The 21,149-nt window shown below is 41.0% G+C and overlaps 2 protein-coding genes across 2 annotated transcripts; one reads left to right on the top strand and one right to left on the bottom strand.

Moving 5' to 3' along the window:
- Nucleotides 1-1,258: 1,258 nt before the first annotated feature.
- Nucleotides 1,259-16,280, top strand: LOC122661458 (endoribonuclease Dicer homolog 1). The gene is made up of 20 exons (XM_043856849.1): nt 1,259-2,547; nt 2,656-2,769; nt 3,503-3,713; nt 3,979-4,373; nt 4,455-4,686; nt 5,980-6,152; nt 6,272-6,394; nt 6,488-6,648; nt 6,746-6,979; nt 7,213-7,363; nt 7,461-7,643; nt 12,336-12,497; nt 12,576-12,671; nt 12,759-13,384; nt 13,754-13,854; nt 13,967-14,166; nt 14,268-15,188; nt 15,311-15,475; nt 15,603-15,973; nt 16,086-16,280. Exons 1-20 carry the CDS (start codon nt 1,411-1,413, stop codon nt 16,267-16,269), a joined length of 5,940 nt encoding a protein of 1,979 aa, XP_043712784.1. The 5' UTR covers nt 1,259-1,410; the 3' UTR covers nt 16,270-16,280.
- Nucleotides 16,281-17,986: 1,706 nt separating this feature from the next.
- On the bottom strand, nt 17,987-20,578 carry LOC122641905 (soluble inorganic pyrophosphatase 1-like). The gene is made up of 9 exons (XM_043835234.1): nt 20,562-20,578; nt 20,006-20,140; nt 19,867-19,895; nt 19,524-19,589; nt 19,187-19,294; nt 18,708-18,773; nt 18,456-18,576; nt 18,191-18,272; nt 17,987-18,081 (listed from the first exon to the last, which is right to left on the bottom strand). The coding sequence occupies exons 2-9, from the start codon at nt 20,136-20,138 to the stop codon at nt 18,039-18,041; spliced, it is 648 nt and encodes a 215-aa protein (XP_043691169.1). The 5' UTR covers nt 20,139-20,140; nt 20,562-20,578; the 3' UTR covers nt 17,987-18,038.
- Between the last annotated feature and the right edge of the window lie 571 nt (nt 20,579-21,149).

The raw sequence follows: 21,149 nt of genomic DNA on the forward strand, positions 1-21,149 counted from the left end.
CAAGTTTGAAACTTCAACTCCTATTGATTCTTGGTCGTTGTCGGTTGATGAGGATTTTCAGATTTGATGTTCAAGGAAGACCAAGATTCCGATGGCATTAGTTTGGCTTTTGTGGTTTGTTATTTATCTCCAGTGTGTTTTTGATCCCCTACTGATGATAATGTCGTAGGTGGGAATCTCATTTGGGAGTTTTTGTTTGGTGTTTCTATTTTTTCTAGTTTTGATTCTATTCTATTTTTTTTTTTCTTTTTAATATTCATGAGTTTTTTTAGCAAAAAAAAATTAAAATAAAAAATAATAATATTCTCAGCTCACTTTACTAATGGCTTTTCAGCACCAGACCAGCCCTACCAAAGATACCGAGGTTGTACTGCCATAGCCATCCATCAAATAGACTCCCTCATGATTTGCATGCAGAGATCAAAGATGGGTCAACCACGTAGGTCTTCTCCTTCCTTTCTTCCTTGAACCCTTGCGGTAGTGGGATGCATGCCCGTCGGTGTCTCCCCTCTAATCTCTCTCTCTCTGGAAATTCGATCTCCAATTACAACGATCCTTATTACACTCTGGTTGGTGGTAGGTGACCATGGTCCACAGTCCACACGGAAATCTGATTTTGTACGATCACAAAAAGCCAACCGGCTGACGGTAGCGATCACACGTGCGATAAAACCCACTTTTTAAGGGCTCTTCCTTGCTCGTCTGTGTGACCACTCACCATATATATCTCATGTTGCTCTGTTCCCCTTCTTTCTCTCTCTCTCTCTCCCTCTCTCTGCCTTTATTTGTCTGCCTGAACCTGTTGTGTGTGTGCGAAAGAAATCAAAGAATAGAGAGAGAGAGAGAGAGAGAGAGAGAGAGAGAGAGAGAGAGAGAGGAGGGAAGAAAACTGTGAGACGGAGAGAGAGAGAGAGAAAGGAAGAAAGTGGAACAGAGTCGCGTCGATAGACCGTTCGAATCTTCACACTTGGCTCCTTTTGGGTTTTAGAAGGAAAAAAAAAGAAAGGGTTTTCTTTTTCCAACTTCTCAGTTCAGTTGAGTTTCAGTTGTGTTGTTTCGCAGTAACAATTGCGTGCTTCGTACGGTCTATCAACGCTCTCTGCAACATTTTGTTGGTGGGGCACCAATAAAAGCATCTGCGGCGGTGAGGGGGAAAGAGGAGTTCACAGCCAACAATCGCCGAAACCTAGCATATACTGTTCGTTATCTTTTTTTTTTGTTTTCTTCCTTCTTTCTTTGTCCATACATATATTATTTTTTTTGCTTTCTGTTGCCCTTGTAAGTTGAGGCTCTGGTGCTTTTCTATGTTTGGCTCTCTTTCGCTTTTCTTGTTCTATCGGCCTCTACGAGTTTTGTTGCTTTATTGATTGCTACTTTTGTTGGATTTGTTGTTGGAGTAGTTCATCATCAATGGAGGAGACTAGGGTTTCTGGAAGCATTGGTGACGGAGTGACTCTTTCCCCCGACGATGCTAGGGCTTCTTACTGGCTCGATGCTTGTGAGGATATCTCATGCGACCTTATTACTGACTTGGTCGATTTCGATTCTGTTGCTCCAGACACAGTCGACGCTTCTTCTAGTCAGGCTGTTGATGCTTGTTTCTTTGGCGGGATTGATCGTATCCTTGATAGTATCAAGAGCGGTTGCGGCCTGCAGCCTCTCGTCGAGGATGGGACTGTTGTTGCTAGTTCTATTGATGGTCATTCCGCGTGTGAAGTTGGGCCCCAAGGTGCGACATCATATGAGGAGTTGAATGGGACGATTGCAGGAGATACGCTATTGGACGGAGCTCGGCCGGTTGGCTGGGATTCTACCGACAGGCATTATGAATCCGATGGAAAGAAGATCTCCTCCAATGGTACTCCCAACGGGAATGGAGTCCTCGTTACCTCTCCTAAAGACAATGGAAGAGTCCGTAAGCGGGGAGGTCGGGATACTGATGTTAAGAAAGAAGGTAGCTTGGGTGGCGATGCAGACAGATGTATCAAAATGCCTCGTCCTAGTGACTTTAGTGATGAGAGGGGCTTTTCTGTTACCCGGCATGATCTGTCGAGGGTGGTACGCTCAAGCAGGAAGAGGTCCCGTTGGGAAGAGATTGAAAGCAGGGATACAGTTCGAAGTAGTAAGAGGGAACGTTACTGTGGTGACAGGAGGGACAACAGGGAGCGGGACCGCAAGGAAAGAGAAAGAAGAGGTTATTGGGAGAGGGATCGATCTGGAAAGGTTGTTTTTCATTCTGGTTCTTGGGAGGCTGAGAATAACAGAGAGCCAAAGAGAACTAAGGAAGAAAACCCGCAACACATTGAGAGCATTGAGAAAAAACCCGATGAGAAGGAGGAGAAACCAGCTGAGGAGCAGGCCAGGAAGTACCAATTGGATGTTCTCGAACAGGCCAAGAAGAAAAACACAATAGCTTTTCTTGAAACTGGAGCTGGAAAGACTCTGATAGCCGTCCTCCTTATGAAGAGTGTTTGCAATGATTTGCTCCGAGAAAATAAGAAAATGCTGGCCATCTTTTTGGTCCCCAAAGTCCCGCTTGTTTATCAGGTAACGAGTGTTTGCCTTCCTTTCGTCTGCTTGTGAGTTTACATTTGTTACTCATACATTTTCCTGTGCTGCATCTTGAGTTGATATCACTTGCACTTTCTAATTCAGCAAGCGGAGGTTATTCGGGAGAGAACAGGTTACAAAGTAGGCCACTTTTGTGGTGAAATGGGCCAAGATTTCTGGGATGCCCGTAGGTGGCAGCGTGAGTTTGAATCAAAACAGGTATCTTATGCATTTTGTGCATGTGTCAGTGTTAAGCTTATTTACATGATTCCTAGTTGCTTTGACTTCATTTGCATGAATCGTCACTTCGTTACACGTAATGCCTTTTTTTCTAATTCATTGTGGGAACTAAAAATTTGGAATCTCCTTTATGTAATGGTGATCTGGATGCTGTGAATTATCCTGGCTGTAAACCAATCCCTTCCTCTGGATCCAGTACATCTCCAAAGCTAAGAGCCATCAGATCCTGACAGTGGTAAACTAAAAGCAACCTTGGGAATAGATACCAAATTCTATAGTGAAAAACATTTCCTTCAAATTCCCAAGTATACATATCTCCAGTATGATGGTATCGCAATTTCCAGCCTCATCAGACTACTATAGCTATTTCATATAGAGTTGGCATTCTTTGCAACTGGCAGTTTGTAGTCATCAGTTCACTTATGTTGCAGTTGTTATTCACATCATTTTTTGTTTTTTTTTTTTGCAATTCAGAATGTTGCAAGTTGGGCATTGATTATCGACAGATAAAAAACAAATCCTAGAACTATTAAAAGAGCTGATTTTTTAAAGGTTGCTAAGGTTACCTAATGAAACATTGTTGGTATGGGTCGTCAGCAGTTAACTTAATCGTTACTCGTCTGTTAGGTTCTATGACCTGCATGTGCTAGAGGGAGAGAGTGATAACTGACTCATTTTCCCATGTAACTGTAGCCACTTCTTTCTGTTGCAGGTTTTAGTAATGACCGCTCAAATTTTATTGAACATTCTCCGACACAGCATAATCAAAATGGAAGCCATTCATCTCCTTATTCTGGACGAGTGCCATCATGCAGTGAAGAAACATCCTTATTCGTTAGTGATGTCTGAGTTCTATCATACAACTACAAAGGAGAAGAGACCATCTGTTTTTGGGATGACAGCCTCTCCTGTAAATTTGAAAGGTATGTTTCCATCATTCGATGGCTTGGTGTGTCTCTATCTGTATCTCTCTCCTGTCCTTCTTCCTCATCCCTCCTTTCACCTTCTTTACTTCACTATGGTTTTTGCCAAAAAATTTGTAATCACTATTCAATTTATTTTTTCTACCAGGAATCTCTAATTTCTGTTCTTAGTTATTTCCTCTTGTATTGTACATATCTTCTTCACCCCCACCCAAAAAAAAAGAAGTTCAGCATATTAGGCGACTAATGATTCTTCCAAGCACAGGTGTTTCCAGCCAAGAGGATTGTGCTATTAAGATTCGTAATCTTGAAAGCAAGCTGGATTCTGTAGTTTGTACAATAAAAGATCGTAAAGAGCTGGAGAAATACGTCCCAATGCCTTCAGAAATTGTTGTTGAATATGACAAAGCAGCTACTTTGTTGTCCCTTCATGAACAAATAAAGCAAATGGAACAGGCAGTTGAAGAAGCTGCCCATGCAAGTTCCAGAAGAAGTAAATGGCAATTTATGGGGGCTAGAGATGCTGGGGCAAAAGAAGAGCTACGCCTTGTTTATGGTGTTTCTGAAAGAACGGAAAGTGATGGAGCCGCTAATCTAATTCAGAAATTGAGGGCCATAAACTATGCTTTGGGAGAATTGGGACAGTGGTGTGCTTATAAGGTACCTTCTGGTAGTAAATCTCGTTGTATTTGTGTCCTTTTAGAACATAAATGTAAATAATCTGCTCATCCATTTCTTCAGGTTGCACATTCATTTTTGACGGCCTTACAAAATGATGAAAGGGCAAATTACCAGCTTGATGTGAAGTTCCAAGAATCGTACTTGAGTAAAGTTGTCTCTCTCTTACAATGTCACTTGTCTGAGGGAGCCGTTTCTCATAAGGATGCAAAAAGTATAAATGCAGAGAGTGATGGTGCTCTAGATGGGGTTAACATTGACGAGATTGAGGAGGGGGAGCTCCCCGACAGTCATGGTGAGTACTATTATTGTGGCTCTAATTTAGTTAATCAAATTATTCTCTTTTTAAAATGAATTAGAATTTTATGCTTTTCATGAATCAAAGTGTATTCTGGAAACAGCCTCTCTGCGAAAGCAGGGGTAAGGATGCGTACATTATGACCCACCCCAGACCCTGCAGTGGCGGAGCCTCATGCACTGGGTACACCTATTTTTTTTCAGGTGTCAAAGTGTATTCCGTTGAACTCTACATTTTCTTTATGAGCATATTTAGAATGATAACAAGTTTAATTCAGTGACTTCCATAGTCCCATTGAGCTATGTCTTCATTATGTGACAACAACAACAACAAAAAACACAGCCTTAACCCAACTTAATGGGGTCAGCTACATGGATCCAAACAAAACAAAATAGGTGTCTTCATTATGTGACAAATGCAGTAAATCTATTTATTGATTCGCAGAATGGAAGAGGAGGGCATAGGCTTGAGATGTAGTGACATTTTGTACAAAGAAGAGACAATAAAATGGATTACTGTAATGTTGCACAGCTTTTTCTGATAAAATACATGTTGTAGTAAGATGCCAAAAATGTGAGTAAAACATTAATGTATTTTTAGTTACATAATAAATATGCTAGCAGGGACAAAGTCATTTGAATTGAGGACAAACCATTTCCATAAATCACGCATATGGTGTTTTGATCCTTAATTGAAGAAGGGAAAAGAAGAAAATGTGAGGTTGCTTTTGGTTTACTTGCTTCGGTTTGAGGTGTCCTTTGCATACTTTAGTTGCCCGAAAAATTGTTTTAGTTTACTGCAAATAGTTTATGAGCAATGGGCTGAGCTTTTAATTTACTCACAAAGCAGTAGTTGTATTGGAATTGGGGGACTGCATTGAACTCATTCAGTGGGTTAATTGGAATTGTGGAACTGGATCAAACTCATTCAATGTGACCAAAGTTGAAAAAGAAGCAGGATTATTGGTCTTAATAGTACTTCGTCATGGATTCTTAGCCGATTTCTGTTCTTTATCTCATTGTTTAATTTTCCTTTTGTTGTGAAGCTGTTCCAGTGAAGCTAAGCCTTGATCGTGGCTTATGCTTCATCATTTTAGATTAAGAAAACCGTAAAGAATTTAATTGTGTTTGATTGGAAACACCCAATATCATTCATCCCCGCTTTGCATCTAGTCTTAACATGTATTTCTCCCACCCCCACCTCCACCCCTCCTCTTTCCATTTGTTCTTTCTGCATGGTATTAGAACTAGCTGACAGTCTTTCCATGTTGATGAATCATGTATTGTTTAGTTGTTTCTGGTGGAGAGCATGTGGATGTGATAATTGGAGCAGCTGTAGCAGATGGAAAAGTGACTCCAAAGGTGCAGTCGTTGATTAAAATTCTTCTCAAGTACCAATATACTGAAGATTTTCGTGCAATCATTTTTGTAGAGCGGGTTGTTGCTGCCTTGGTTCTTCCTAAGGTTGAGATGAGAATGCCTACATGTGATGTCTAATGTTTGTCATGTATTTCTTGATTCTTTTGTTCCTTCCATTAAATGGTCTTAGAAGTATGATGTATTATCTCCTGCCATGTATATAGGTTTTTGCGGAGCTTCCATCTCTAAGTTTTGTCAAGTGTGCAAGCCTGATTGGGCACAACAATAGTCAGGAAATGCGTACATGCCAGATGCAGGACACAATCGACAAGTTTCGTGATGGTCGAGTATGTTTAGAATCTAAAATCAAAGTCAACCCTGCTACTGTTGTTGGTTAGGAAATTTTCTTCCTTAAAAGGCTGAATGTATCTGATTTGCAGGTGACATTGTTGGTGGCCACTAGTGTTGCCGAAGAAGGGCTAGATATTCGGCAATGCAATGTTGTCATTCGCTTTGACCTTGCAAAAACTGTTTTGGCATACATTCAGTCTAGGGGTCGTGCAAGGAAGCCAGGGTCTGATTACATTTTGATGGCTGAGAGGTACTTGTGATACTAATGGTCCACAACCATCTTAACTATTTTAGGAGTTTGGAACTAAATGGGATGTGAGTAATCGGATTCAAACTTGTCTTCTCAGGGGAAATTTATCACATGAAACATTCCTTAGAAATGCTCGGAATAGTGAGGAGAGGTTGCGTAAAGAGGCGATAGAGAGAACTGACCTAAGTCACTTGAAGGGTACTTCAAGGTTAAATTCAGTGGAAACGGTACCAGGAACAGTGTATCAGGTGGAATCAACTGGTGCTGTTGTGAGTCTGAATTCTGCAGTTGGACTCATCCATTTCTACTGCTCCCAGCTACCTAGTGACAGGTACAGAATATACAATTGATCAAGAAATATACTGTTGCCATGGGATGATCATAATTTTTTTTTTTTGAGCTTTTTCATATTTCGCCTGGTGTTGCTTTCAGACACAGGAAGGATGTCATCCTCTGGTGGGCCATTTTAGCACAAGTCAATAGTTGATGATATCAGTTTTAAGAGAATTGCATGTAACGTTTCACAGATTTTTCTTATTGAAGTCTCCATCATCCTGTATACAGATATTCAATTCTTCGTCCTGAGTTTATCATGGAGCGGCATGAGAAGCCAGGTGGCTCCACAGAATATTCGTGCAAGCTTCAGCTCCCCTGTAATGCACCATTTGAAAAGCTTGAAGGTCCTTTATGTAGTTCAATGCGCCTTGCACAACAGGCATGCTATTCTATTATAAAACCTCGTAAAAATATCTTTATTCTCTATGATATCATCTCCTCTATGTTCTAATCCAAGAATTTTTTTAATTACTCAGGCTGTTTGTCTGGCTGCTTGCAAGAAACTTCATGAGATGGGGGCATTCACTGACATGCTCTTGCCAGACAAGGGAAGTGGGGAAGAAGGAGAAAAGGTTAACCAGAATGATGAAGGTGACCCTCTCCCTGGAACTGCAAGGCATAGAGAGTTCTATCCTGAAGGTGTAGCTGATATTCTACGGGTAAGGTCTTTTTTGCACTATTGGAAATATTTATCATGCACTAGTCATATCTTAATCCTTATCTGAATTGACTTGAATTGCTGAGTGCCTGTGCCAAAGGGAGTTACTTGTATCATTGTTTCTGACCGGAGCCAACAGCACTGAATAGAGTTTGTACTTGTCTGTATTTCAGTTGTGTACATAGATGTGCTTGGCACTACTTTCGCTGAGGCATGTCCCCTCGTATGCCTTTTGTGGATCTGAGTGCTTTTGTATGAAGTATCTTTGTGATCTCTGGTGTAATATCATGTTATCTCTTAATATTTTATTGTTAATGTTATCTCCTAAAAGTTCCTCCTTACTGATATCTGCACTTGTCTTACCTTATGTAATAGTATATACATGACATCCAAGAATGGTGCTTTTTTATGATATTGAATTGAATTACTCATCATGGAAGGTATTTTCTATTCTATCATTGCTGCTCAGTGTAAATAGTCTGCTATTCAAATGTTAATAGCTGAGGTTTATTAGAGAGCAGCTCTCGGAATCATGTCAGAATTATTGGTCTTATTTTTGTAGTTTGATTTGTTACTTGGCTCAATCTGGTGGGCCCCTTTGTGATAATTGTTTCCCATTTCCATACACATTGCTTCACATGGATTCCATGTGTCCTTTCTGTGGCCCAGACATTGGGCCTCGACTGGGCATCGTGACCCATATACTGGCTTTCTCATGCTAACTGTCCCAGGGTCTGCATGGTTACTTTATATATTTCATTACTATGAAATGTACTCATGTGGCCAGCCAATTTGAATGGGATAATCAAGTCAATGTTAAGTAATATTATATTTGAAAAATGACTAAAAATAAGGGGCAAGGACAAATTGTTTCTTAATTCCAATGTCCCAATCCTATCCCTAAACGGCACAAATAAACTCCATTCCCTCCTTGTGCTCGGGCTTGGCCTGTGGTAGCTGTGTACCTATTCATTCAGTTGTTGGCCACTGGGCATGCATTTCTGCTAATGTCATTTTTATGCCCCTTGCTGCATGTTGTTTTCATTGAAGCTAAGTGGGTCTACCAACAAAAGAGAGAAACTGGGACTAAGAGTGGTTAATAAATAAATTAAAAAAAAGGAAAAAATAAGTTTGGGAAGAGGGCAATGAGGTAGTTAGATTGTCTCTATGCACGCGATACAGTGATAGGTTTTTATCGTTGCATGCATTCTTCCTAGATTTGCAAGTTGGGGCGGGTATGTTGCCGAGAAAGGATTTAGGGCTCCAATTTTGGGGTTTATTTTATCTATATATCTTCAGTGTTGTCAGAGAAGATGATTCAACGGGCATCATTTTCCAGAGAAGATTAACTGGGGGGGGGGTGGTTTGGGTTTGGCAGTGTTGTGGCCAAACTTGATGCCAATGAACAGCAAAAATAAATCTGTTGATCTCCCAATCCAAACAGCCAATTTTTGGTTCGGTCGGCTGATCCACAGACCCCAAGTCTGATCCTAGTGCAGAAGCATGATCACCTCCATTGGATGCAATTTGATCTTTGTTTGTCATGTTTTGATAGTATATGGTTATGGGCTTTTGTTTCAAGTATTTTTATTTGTAATAGACTCAACTATAAGACTCAAATTTTAGGTCCAAAGGGGGCACACGAGATCCGTATTTTAGTTTGGTAGTTAGTCTTAGTAGTGTGGCTCATTAGCTATTAGTTAGGAAGTTATCTTATTAGATAAATTGTCAATCAATTTTTGGGGCCTCGCTGAAGTCTTTTTTTAAGGTTTGGGGTCGGTGGTTTCCTTATTTTCAGCAAACTTATCCTCTGTCCAAGTTGTAGGAGTTTATTTCTCTATTTATTTATTGTAATAGTAGACTCAATGTTAGAGGAGTTTTTCCTTTTTCTGTTTGGTTTCTTTAAGGCCCCATTTGTTTAGTAGTGAATATGGGGTGTTATTGTTGTGGGGATGGGACCCACATGGTAAAGAGGTGAATGACAGGAATGGGAAAATGAGGGTAAAATTTTACTTTTCCACCCCAATGACGTTTGGTTGTTCTGTGGGGGAATGGATGTAGAGAGTTGGGTGGATAACCATCAGTGGGAGGATTGCTTCATCTCAGTCACTGCTATGCGTTCAATCAGGAGAGGAAGCGCGGAAGCCCCTCGTCCCAGTCGCTACCAAACAGAGTGGCAGTTAGGAGAGAGATGGCAGGGCAAAGTGTTGCGCAGGGGGATAGACAAGGGAGAGGGGCGGAGGGATAAGGTTGAGCTCAGATATGCATAGAGGGTGTATACGGAGAATGCCTTCAAATGGCCCAACATGTCGATGTGGGTTTCACAGATAACGGTGAATGCCTTAGCTGCCTTTGCCGTGGAGCTCTCTCTGCTTTTCAATTCTCTGTGTAAGGGTGACTGCTTGGTATCCATCCCCTGAAAGAGTCTTTGGAACTCCTGTTTTCCACTTACAGGTCATTGCTCTGGGCTATGCTTTTGAGCTCGTGACGAACAAGTTATCTTCCTATACTCTTTCTTTCTGAAACAAGCACCCAAGGTACGCGTGCTCTCATCATTTCTTTTCTTTTTTTGGTCTCATGTCGCTTCCTTAGCCACCGACACTCACCCCTCTCTGGGACAGAATCAGATTCAGTGAATTGGTTTCCTTAGTTCTGATCTGAATTTTGTTTCTCAATTTTGGGTGTTATCTTCATTTGCCTAATCATATACATAATATCACACGTCGTGAGACCTATTTCCATTGGTTTGTGTTCTTTTTGTACCAGTAGTTACAATAGCTATAGTTTCAAAGCGGGGTTTTAGCTCCACGGTGTGATCATAAAGGGGGGTTCGAGAGAGCTTTTATCTAATACATTAAGGTCCAAACCGGCTGAACCTTTTTTTTGGAGCATGTGCACCAGAAGCAACGAGTCACTTTCTTCCTCAAACCCAAAAAGATGCATCTCCTTACCAATTCTAATACCGTCCAAAAGTGCTCTCGCCTCAGCTATTGTTATCGTACATAAACATCCCTCTCTCTCTCTCACTCGGGCTTGGCATGTTAGAAAAGGAGTGCAGTGCACCATCACCGCTATGGCAGGTAATGGACAAAGTTACGGAATCCATAAAATCATCGCTAGGAGTGGCACTTGGTAGCCTCAGAAGGACGAGCTGGGCTGTAGATGGCCTTAGGCATAAGGTGCAGATAGGCTCAAGAAGAAAAACATACAAGATTTCTGCAGATGGCCTTGGCCACAGATGCTTAAACAGAAGCTTCTCTACTTACAGAGCAAGAGAGAGCACGATTGAACAAGAAGAAAAAATGTAACCTTTGTGCAAATTCCATGAACACTGAAGAGACCCACCGATTTGGTGGGACTTTGGAAGGGGCTGGGGTGGAGAAAACACAAGCCGAAATAAACAGACATGGAATTTACATTTTATGGGAGAAGTGGTTGGCATTGTTCAACCCCTTAAATCCCACCCCGTATAACCCCGTCAAACAACGGGGCCTAAGAGTTTGGTTAGTTAGGAACTCTTCCAAAAGTAGACTACGGGTGGAGGAAGTTTCCTCATCTTTTCTGATTATTAGGATAGGATATGCTGCCACCTAAGCCCATTGATTGGTAGTTTCAGAGTCTAGTTTTATTTTCTTTTTTCTTCTATTTTACAACTTTATAATACATTTTAAAGCTTGCATCCCCCTTCCAACAAACACGATTTGAATGAATGGATTAAGAATTAGATAGATTTCAAAGTGAGGCTGTTGCCTTTCCCGTCTCTCTCCCCTCCCTTCCACACGTTTCCTTTTCTCCTTTCTCTTATCTCTGCTGCCCACCACTAGCAGCAGGTCATCTCTTGGATCCGCATCAGATCCATAGGAGGCAAGTGAAGAGGGCGAGTCAACCAGGTGAAAGAACAATCGGGAGTATCGGCTTACACCCGAGTTGACTCACCAGGTTTTAAAACTCCATTGGTAATGGAAACTAGTCAGGAGGTTTATTAGAGTCCATCTTATTGCCGAGGTCACAACAGATTTTATGGTCTGCCATATATTTTTGAATGAGTAAAACCAGTGATTTTTTGGTCATGGCCCACAGTAGGGAACTGCTTTGCTGATATGAATTGGCTTGGCTCATCATTGAAAAGAGGGGGGGGGGGAGGAGAAAGAGAAAAGCAGCTCTTTCATTTAGGGCTGTAAACGGATCGGATTCGGCTTGGATAGTGCTATATCCGCATCCGCATCCGATTAGCTATCGGACGGATTCGGATAGTGCTAAACGGATACGGACACGGATACGGATCGGATATTTTATCCGTTTACATGTAAATATAGCTTTTCGGATAGCTATAGCCTATCCGTATCCGCATCCGTTTAGCTTTCGGATGGATTCGGATAATGCTAAACGGATACGGAAACGGATTTCGGCTATTCATTTACACCCCTACTTTCATTGGTCATTCAGTTTAAAAAGTAGAAATAGCCATCTGATGTTGTTCAATTTGAAGGAGAAGAACTCTCACACACGTAGTGGGCTCTTTTTTTAAAGGGGGGAGGGGGTTGTCATGTGCATGTATCCATGTGCACAATATGCTCTTCATTTCTGCTGGTTACAGGTAAAGAAAAGACTCTTAAAAACCTTTTGTGTTTATTGAATGATGTTGTGAAATTAAAACATGTTTGCTAAATGCTAACCCTACATGGCCTTGCAGGGAGAGTGGATTTTGACTGGTATAAATGGTTGCCACAGCTCCAAATTGGTCCATTTGTATATGTATGCTGTAAAATGTGTGAATGATGGTACTTCAAATGATTCGTTCTTGACTCAAGTTTCGGATTTTTCTGTGCTTTTTGGCAATGAGCTGGATGCAGAGGTACTCTGAATTATTGATTCATATCATCCTTGCAATTCCAAGATCATACCATTAAAACTTCATCCTGATTGTTATTAGGTTTTATCGATGTCGATGGATCTCTTTGTTGCTCGAACCATGATAACAAAGGCATCCCTCGTCTACCAGGGATCCATAGAAATTACAGAAAGTCAGGTTGGTTGTTTCTCCGCCTTGATGAGTTGATCAAATTAGAAATGTTTTCTTTTTCACTGTTATTTCATGGAGTTTGTGCTTGTGCAGCTGGTTTCCCTGAAGAGCTTTCATGTTAGAATGATGAGCATTGTGCTGGATGTTGATGTTGAGCCTTCCAGCACTCCATGGGATCCTGCAAAGGCATATCTATTTGTCCCTGTAGTTGGTGAGAAATCTTTAGATCCTATCAAAGAAATCGACTGGAATCTTGTTGAAAATATAATCGGGATAGATGCATGGAACAATCCCCTCCAGAGGGCTCGTCCTGATGTTTACTTGGGCACAAATGAGCGAACACTAGGTGGAGACCGAAGAGAGTATGGTTTTGGGAAATTGCGTCATGGCATGGCTTTTGGACAGAAATCCCATCCCACATATGGGATCAGGGGAGCTATTGCACAATTTGATGTTGTCAAAGCTTTTGGATTGGTCCCTAATCGGGATTCCATGGTAAATCCAAATGAAGATGTTGCTCAAGACAAGTTGATTATGGCTGATTCCTGCTTTAATGCAGAAGATCTTGTGGGGAGGATTGTAACTGCTGCTCACTCTGGGAAGAGGTTTTATGTGGATTCAGTGCGGTATGATATGAATGCAGAGAACTCATTTCCAAGGAAGGAGGGGTATCTAGGCCCGTTAGAGTACAGCTCATATGCTGATTACTACAGGCAAAAGTATGTCTTGCTTTTGCATCCTGAACTGTCCTGTTGAATTGTGAATTTTATTTTCTGCCATATGTTGTGAACAAAATTGCTTTACTGCTCATCAATTGCTAGTTTTCTGATCTTGCTTCTTCAATGTAAGGAATGGATGGCTATAGTGCACCTGAGCTGTTGTGCTTGAAGAAGCAGAAAAGCTGATTGCAATCTATATAAGGAGCAGAGATATTCTGTCAGATGTGAAATACATTGGCCCCTTGGTTATGTTCATTTTATTTCACAATGGCAGCTGATCATGAATCCTTAAAATAGATTGTTGGAGCTTTTTTTCTTCTTCCACGACAGAAAGGTGCATTTGGTTATCCATTTCTGCTGTACTTACAGATATGGGGTGGAATTGATCTATAAGAAACAACCTCTCATAAGAGGACGTGGGGTTTCATATTGCAAGAACCTTCTTTCTCCTCGATTTGAGCGTTCTGAAGGTATGCTATTACACTTTTGAGATAAATTATTCCTTTTAGTGGAATTTGGCAGTTGTTTCACCTCTTTTTGGCTGTTAAAGCTTAAGACATGGGGCACATTTTGATGTTGTAGCATGTGAAAATGAGTCTGAAGACACTCTTGATAAAACATACTACGTGTTTCTGCCTCCTGAGTTGTGTTTCGTGCATCCACTTCCGGGTTCAGTTGTTCGAGGTGCTCAGCGATTGCCATCTATAATGAGGAGGGTTGAGAGTATGCTTCTTGCAGTTCAGCTGAAGGATACAATTAATTATCCTGTTCCTGCTTCCAAGGTGGTACTATTTTGCACATAATTGTTTTGTAAGTGGTGAACCTTGCAGAGTTGCCACTTCTAATATTTCCTTTTAATTTGATGTGTGGTCTCCCGTTACAGATACTGGAAGCCTCTACTGCTGCTTCTTGTCAGGAGACATTTTGCTATGAAAGAGCAGAGCTTCTGGGAGATGCATACCTTAAGTGGGTGGTTAGTAGATTCCTCTTCCTCAAATACCCCCAGAAGCATGAGGGTCAGCTTACTAGGATGAGGCAACAGATGGTGAGTAATATGGTTTTGTATCAGTATGCCCTTAGTAAAGGTCTCCAATCGTATATCCAAGCAGATCGCTTTGCTCCATCTAGATGGGCTGCTCCTGGGGTGCTGCCTGTCTTCGATGAGGATATCAAGGAAACTGAAGCTCCCTTATTTGGAGATGAAAGAATGCCTGCTGACACTGAATCGGAGAAGAGTTTCTATTTTGATGGTTATGAAAAGGATGACATGGAAGATGGTGAGGTGGAGAGTGATTCAAGTTGCTATAGAGTTCTGTCTAGCAAAACGCTGGCAGATGTAGTTGAAGCATTGATTGGTGTGTACTATGTTGAAGGTGGGAGGAATGCTGCAAACCATCTCATGAAATGGATTGGGATTCAAGTAGAATTCGATCCTAAAGAGGTAGAGTGCACTAACAAGCCATGCAATGTTCCAGAGAGTGTACTCAGGACTGTTAATTTTGATGCTTTAGAAGGTGCCTTGAATTATAAATTTAAAGATAGGGGCCTCTTGGTGGAAGCCATTACCCATGCTTCAAGACCATCATCGGGAATTTCCTGTTACCAGCGTTTGGAGTTTGTTGGTGATGCAGTCTTGGATCATTTAATTACAAAGCATTTGTTCTTTACATACACAGATTTACCCCCTGGCCGCTTGACTGACTTGCGAGCAGCAGCTGTAAACAATGAAAACTTTGCTCGTGTAGCTGTTAAGAACAAACTCCATCTGCACCTTCGGCATGGATCCAGTGCCTTGGAAGCACAGGTTCATCTTTATCCATTCCTTGGTAGCTTTTATTCTTGTGAATGGCAGTGTGTTAGTGTTTGCATCTTTAATTTCTTATGCCATGGGAGTCAGCTTTGACACTTTGGTTCTTCAAATTTCAGATTCGTGACTTTGTGAAGGACGTGCAAGATGAATTAACAAAGCCAGGGTTTAATTCCTTTGGTCTGGGAGATTGCAAAGCTCCCAAAGTGCTTGGCGACATTGTTGAATCCATTGCAGGTGCAATTTTTCTGGACAGTGAGCGTGATACTGCTGTTGTGTGGAGGGTTAGTTCAATTCATGTCACTTGTTTCTCTGTGGATCAATTATTGAGATTTGAGTTTCGAGTTTCATTTCAAATTACAATTTTTTATGTGTAACATGCTGTTCTCACTGCATTGGTGGTGTTCCCAGGTTTTCCAACCCTTGCTGCATCCAATGGTGACCCCAGAAACACTTCCAATGCATCCAGTGAGGGAACTCCAGGAGCGATGCCAGCAACAGGCTGAAGGCTTGGAATACAAAGCAACCCGAAATGGTAATCTAGCCACTGTTGAAGTCTACATCGATGGTGTCCAGATCGGTATTGCTCAGAATCCACAAAAGAAGATGGCACAGAAATTAGCTGCAAGGAATGCACTTGTTGTTTTGAAAGATAGGGAAATAGCTGAAGCTAAGCAGAAGAGTGAGGAGAATGGGAAGAAGAAGAATGGTACCCAGACATACACTAGACAGACCTTGAATGACATATGCTTGCGGAGGCAGTGGCCAATGCCTCAGTATCGGTGAGAGAAGCTGTTACTTTACCCTTCTCTTCTAACTAATTCCTTTCATGTATGAAGTCTACTTAAATGGTAGGTTGGTTCTCTATCTGACGTGTCAATTTGGCATCCTTAGGTGTGTAAATGAGGGTGGTCCTGCACATGCAAAGAGGTTCACATATTCTGTACGTGTGAATACAACTGATAGGGGATGGACAGAGGATTGTGTGGGAGAGCCTATGCCCAGTGTTAAGAAGGCGAAGGACTCTGCAGCAATTCTTCTGCTGGAGCTTCTTAATAAATGGTATGGGCATTCTTAAGTGATGCAGATGCACACATACATACAATATCCAGGTAGCTTGGATGCACTAAATTGAAGAGGAGAAAAAGGTCAATTTTTTTCAACTTGCCTTTCCTTCCGGACCAAGTATTTGTAAGCATGTATTTTTTATTTATGTGGATAATTATAGTTTTATGCATTGCGTTTGAGAGCAATTACTGTCACTCAGTACAGAATGGATTTTTTTATTTTTTATTTTTATTATTTAAAAAAAAATAGATGCTCATACAAGAAGAATTACTTGTTCAGTCATTCACAGTTTGCAGTCGCCCACTGCGGAAAAATTCCTCCTCAAATTGAAATTTATATATTCTTTATATTATTGTTAGGGCATTAGATCGCTGCTCGGTCGTGTAGCCCCTGCAACACGGATGGAATTTTTTCATTTTAGGAGGTTGGGTGGTAATTTTGTGTGTTCCTGTATCTAGGCAAAGGAGCCATGTGACGAAGCAGCGTTCTTTTTTCCTTAATTTTATATTGATATCTTACCCGGTAGGAGACTGAAACTGATAGGATTGAAAGCGTTTGATTTCAGTTTTCATGTTAATAACCTTTGGCATATTGGGTAGTCTGTGGCGGGTAGGACTGTTTGGCCTACTTTTGATCTTTGTTTCTTTGTCACGTAACACTGATGACAGGCGTGCATCCCGTTTTTATCAATAGATGTTTTTTCTACCCAAAAAAAAACCTATGGCATATTTGTTCAGTTTGTTTTGGTCCGACCCAAACAGGGCCAGGGGAGTAATAGGTCGGTCAGCCTGACTGAAATCGAATGACCGAACTGTTTGCCACCCCCTTCGACTGATCTCGTCATTTTATTATAGACTGAGAATTTCGCATTTCCTAATTCTATCTATCCTTGCTACGTTTTAGACAGTAAAAGAGACTAGTGCTGATCCATTTATATGTGTATTAAAGGTGTATTAAAGGCTTACATATTTACCTCCTTTTTTTAGAGATCTTGTTTTGTTTTGTTTTTTTTTTGTGTTGTTGGGTGGGGGGTGGGGGTTACATAAGGTAAGTCATGAATTATGAGAAGCATAAAACATAGTGGCAAACTTTGAGTTTAATTGCGGCATTAACATGAAATAATAGAGGATGAAATGGTAACAAGATCCTACATGGAAGATCTTTGGACACAAAATAATGAATGGTTAAGAAATTAGTAAAAGAAAAGAATGATTGGGGAACTAATTAAAAGGTTCTAGAAGTTTAAAAGTTTTGTTAATTGGCCCATTGGTGGCGGCCTGGCGGGTGCACTCAAATTGCTGATGAAGGGCAGATGCGCTTACTCTTTGTTGCCCATGATGGGGGGAGGAACCGGAGGATTAAAAGAGGGGCGAGGGCGCAGCAATTCGTAAATGGTGGGAGGGAGGGGGGGGGGGGGGGGGCGCAGAGGGTAATAAGAGGGGCGACGCCTTTATGCACTTGGTGAAGCAGGAGAGAGTGAGAGACAACTTTATACGACCATAAGGAGATCACACATTCACAGCACCCTCTGCAACCTGTACTACGTATTTACTTTGACCATACTTGCAAAACCAAATGATATCCAAATTTGCTGAGCAAAAGAATAGAATAATAATACAGTGATATATCTGTTGTTACATGGATAACTACTACCTTTGCTTAAAAAAATGAACACACTAATTTCCAATCTGCAACTGCTTAACCAAACAAACATAAAACACATAGAACCTTCCAATAATTTGAATGGATTATTTAGGTACTAAAATAAATCCGTTGTGCTTAACGCCTCAAACTTTGCAAGATATACTGAGCGTAAAGGTCCCTGCAACAAAACACAAAACCACATTAGGAGTCTGTACAAGTTATATTCTTTACATTTTTAGGGATTTCAGTCCTGCCCCAGTTCTATTTATTTCTTAAAAAAAACTCACATGGAGTACTGTATCGCCCTGTGAGCAGTTTCTGCAGGCAAAAAATCATCAACGGCAACCTCTTTGTTCTCGTTCTTCTTATCTGAATTGTTTGTCGTCAAGAAATCACTCAATCTGCCCCCTTCCTTCCTTCCACAGTTATCAAGTATCAATTACCTGGCCTGTTAACAAAGCCTTGGTGGTTGGTACGGGTATCATTTTTTTTTTTTTTGTTTATGAGAAGGTACACTATCATTTTGTGGAAGATAAAAACCATAAAGGATACAGTCTTCAAAGAAACGCCTGATCTCAGCAAGACGATGAGGGGGAAGCTCTCTGATATCGGTATAGTGCCTATACTCTGGGTCATCGGCACACACTGCAATGATCTTATCGTCCTTCTCTCCCTGTTGTGGTTTTACGAAAAAAAAAAGAAGGAAAATCATCACATGCCTCAACTTAAAAGAGTATTAAAGAGGTACTTTTTAATTCTGTAAATTGTACCAATGCTACTACAGGTTAGTCAATCCAATCATACCTGATCGATCATGGGCATGAGTCCAATTGCCCTGGCTCGGAGGAAACAACCAGGAAGGACCGGCTCCTGCTCCCCGGCAAAAATAAAAAAAAATAAAAAAAAGGATTCAATTTTGGGACGGAATCTACCTTCAACTGATCATCTTTAATTAACCACTGTCCCAACAACCACTGATATTTTGGGTTCTAGTCCCATGCTAGCCTCCCAACCTTTTTAATGAACAGAGCATAGTGAGTGGAGTGGAGAACTGCAACATAACACTATCACTTTAAACCTTATGCTTAAAGAAGATTTCAGCAAATAAGAAGAGAAGGGTCTAAAGGGTCGCTCAGGCAATGATCAATCTAATGTCACCGTATGGTTGAATAATCGACTGATCGAGTACTGAATAGTGTCCCCTCCACCGTACGGGCAAAACACAAACACAGAGAGAGAGAGAGAGAGAGAGAGAGCAAATAAAATAATATTACAACAATTACCTGCATGAGGATTAAAACATCCATTGGGTCATTGTCCTCACAGAGTGTGCGGGGTATGAAACCATAATTGTGAGGATAGACCACCGATGAGTACAAGATACGGTCGACCTGGGCATCCATTTCAACAAACAGTCAGGAACTAACTATATATACCATCAGTATTGTAATGGAGTTTACTAGATCCTTTCTTCAAAGTAATAACAGAGGATTTGAATTTTGAAACCTCTCCCTGTTTTTTTTGCTTTTAGAATCTTGGAAAGAAGTCATGAAATGAAATGCCAATTTTTAATTTTTAATGTATAAAAAAACACAATTGAAGCATATACACACAACACACCTTTATCAGCCCTGTCTTCTTGTCGAGCTCGTATTTGACTTTACTTCCTTTAGTTATCTCCACAACCTGTACCCAGTAGTTTTTTTGTATAATGTTTGTTGAACCCCGCATATATACATACATTCCCACACACACACACACACACACACAAGGGAACGAACATTCAATTAAAATTGATCGAATTTCAAAAAGGAGATTTTTTATTTTTTATTTTTTTCCATTTTCCCCATGATTATATCACATCGATCTTGCTCTCCATCTGGAATTACTCAAAACCATATTTATTTAATACTGTAACGACTCGCAGTAATCCACAGAGATTACTTGATGAGTGAAAACTTACGCAGTTGAAAACTTGGGGTGCCCCAGGTCCTGCACATCAGAATTAGAGAGTGGTGATTAGTTTTGTGATGTTACTATGCAGGTAGTTAGGTAGGTAGGTATTGGCAATTGAATAACGATGATGATGTAGGTACACCAACCAATCTCAAGATCATGCCAAGGATGTGCGGCTACGGATCTCCTTGACAAGGTTGACAGCATCCTTTCACTCAGACGTGGGACTGTACTCTTGGGGTAAACTCCGTTTCCATTCACCGCCTCTTCTTCACTCATTTTTCTTTTTCTAGAACAGAGAAGACAAGGAACACACACACACACACACCCACACACACATAATAAGATAAAAGAGGGTTGAAAATGCAAATTTGAATGTTCTATTATTGTCTGATTGATTCTTCAGCCTGAGTCTCAATTATGTGGATATTGCTTTACGGGAGTAGTAGAGCAGTGGGAAAAGTGGGGATGAATTTTAGGAGTTTTTGCAGAGTAAATGTCATGGAAACACAGGGGAACAACAACATTCACTTTGGAAACCCCTTTTCGGCCAAAAAAATAAATTAAATAAAATAAAATCAAGTTGAATGAGATAGCTAAATTGGTAGATCAATTATCATTCAATAAAAGGTGCAATGGAGGAGCCTAAATTAACCCCTCAGAGAGAGAGAGAGCCGCAAAAAGCAGGAAGAGCTGAACGCACCTTGCAAGTTAGAAGAGCGAGAGACACGACAGAGGCAACACACTGAATACAGAGAAGGGGATGGGGGTAGGATTCTGTTCCACTTGCACAGGCAGGCGAAAAAGGTTTAGAAAGCAAGTATGATGGATTGGTGGTGGTGGTTAATTCCATATATTTATAGAAATTTATATTTCTTACTCTGAGAAAACCATCTTCTTGTTGGAGTGGGAGGGGTTGACTTCCATTTCTCTCTCTCTCTCTCTCTCTATAGTCTCTGGCATTTCCTTGATTCCCTCCCCGAATCGAGTAGCCCAGTCGACGGTGGGTAGGCTTATTTTGGGGTTTTTTTTTATCTTCTTAACATAATAATAGGAATGGTGACGAGTCAGGCATCGCCTCAACCCCCTGGTCGGTGCCGGTGCATTCGTCCAGCTCCAACAATCTATCTCATCGTCATCCTCATCCGAGTGGAGACGTGACCACGTTGCCTCCACGTTTACTCACAGTGACGAGGATGCATCAATTTTAAATGTGGAACATCGATTTAACCAGGAAGGTTTCTTGGTCACACCCCCTTGCACCCAGACACGACACATGGGTGGTGAAAT

This window comes from Telopea speciosissima, chromosome 1 (assembly GCF_018873765.1).
Source record: "Telopea speciosissima isolate NSW1024214 ecotype Mountain lineage chromosome 1, Tspe_v1, whole genome shotgun sequence".
Lineage (NCBI taxonomy): Eukaryota > Viridiplantae > Streptophyta > Magnoliopsida > Proteales > Proteaceae > Telopea > Telopea speciosissima.

Coding starts and splice junctions, on each gene's coding strand:
- LOC122661458 (XM_043856849.1), top strand. CDS start 1,411: ATGGAGGAGACTAGGGTTTCTGGAAGCATTGGTGACGGAGTGACTCTT. Junction 13,385..13,753: donor GCTGATTACTACAGGCAAAA/GTATGTCTTGCT, acceptor CTGTACTTACAG/ATATGGGGTGGAATTGATCT. Junction 14,167..14,267: donor ATCCTGTTCCTGCTTCCAAG/GTGGTACTATTT, acceptor CTCCCGTTACAG/ATACTGGAAGCCTCTACTGC.
- LOC122641905 (XM_043835234.1), bottom strand. CDS start 20,138: ATGAGTGAAGAAGAGGCGGTGAATGGAAACGGAGTTTACCCCAAGAGT. Junction 18,774..19,186: donor ATGTTTTAATCCTCATGCAG/GTAATTGTTGTA, acceptor GCCGGGGAGCAG/GAGCCGGTCCTTCCTGGTTG. Junction 18,273..18,455: donor CAGGCGTTTCTTTGAAGACT/GTATCCTTTATG, acceptor CAAACAATTCAG/ATAAGAAGAACGAGAACAAA.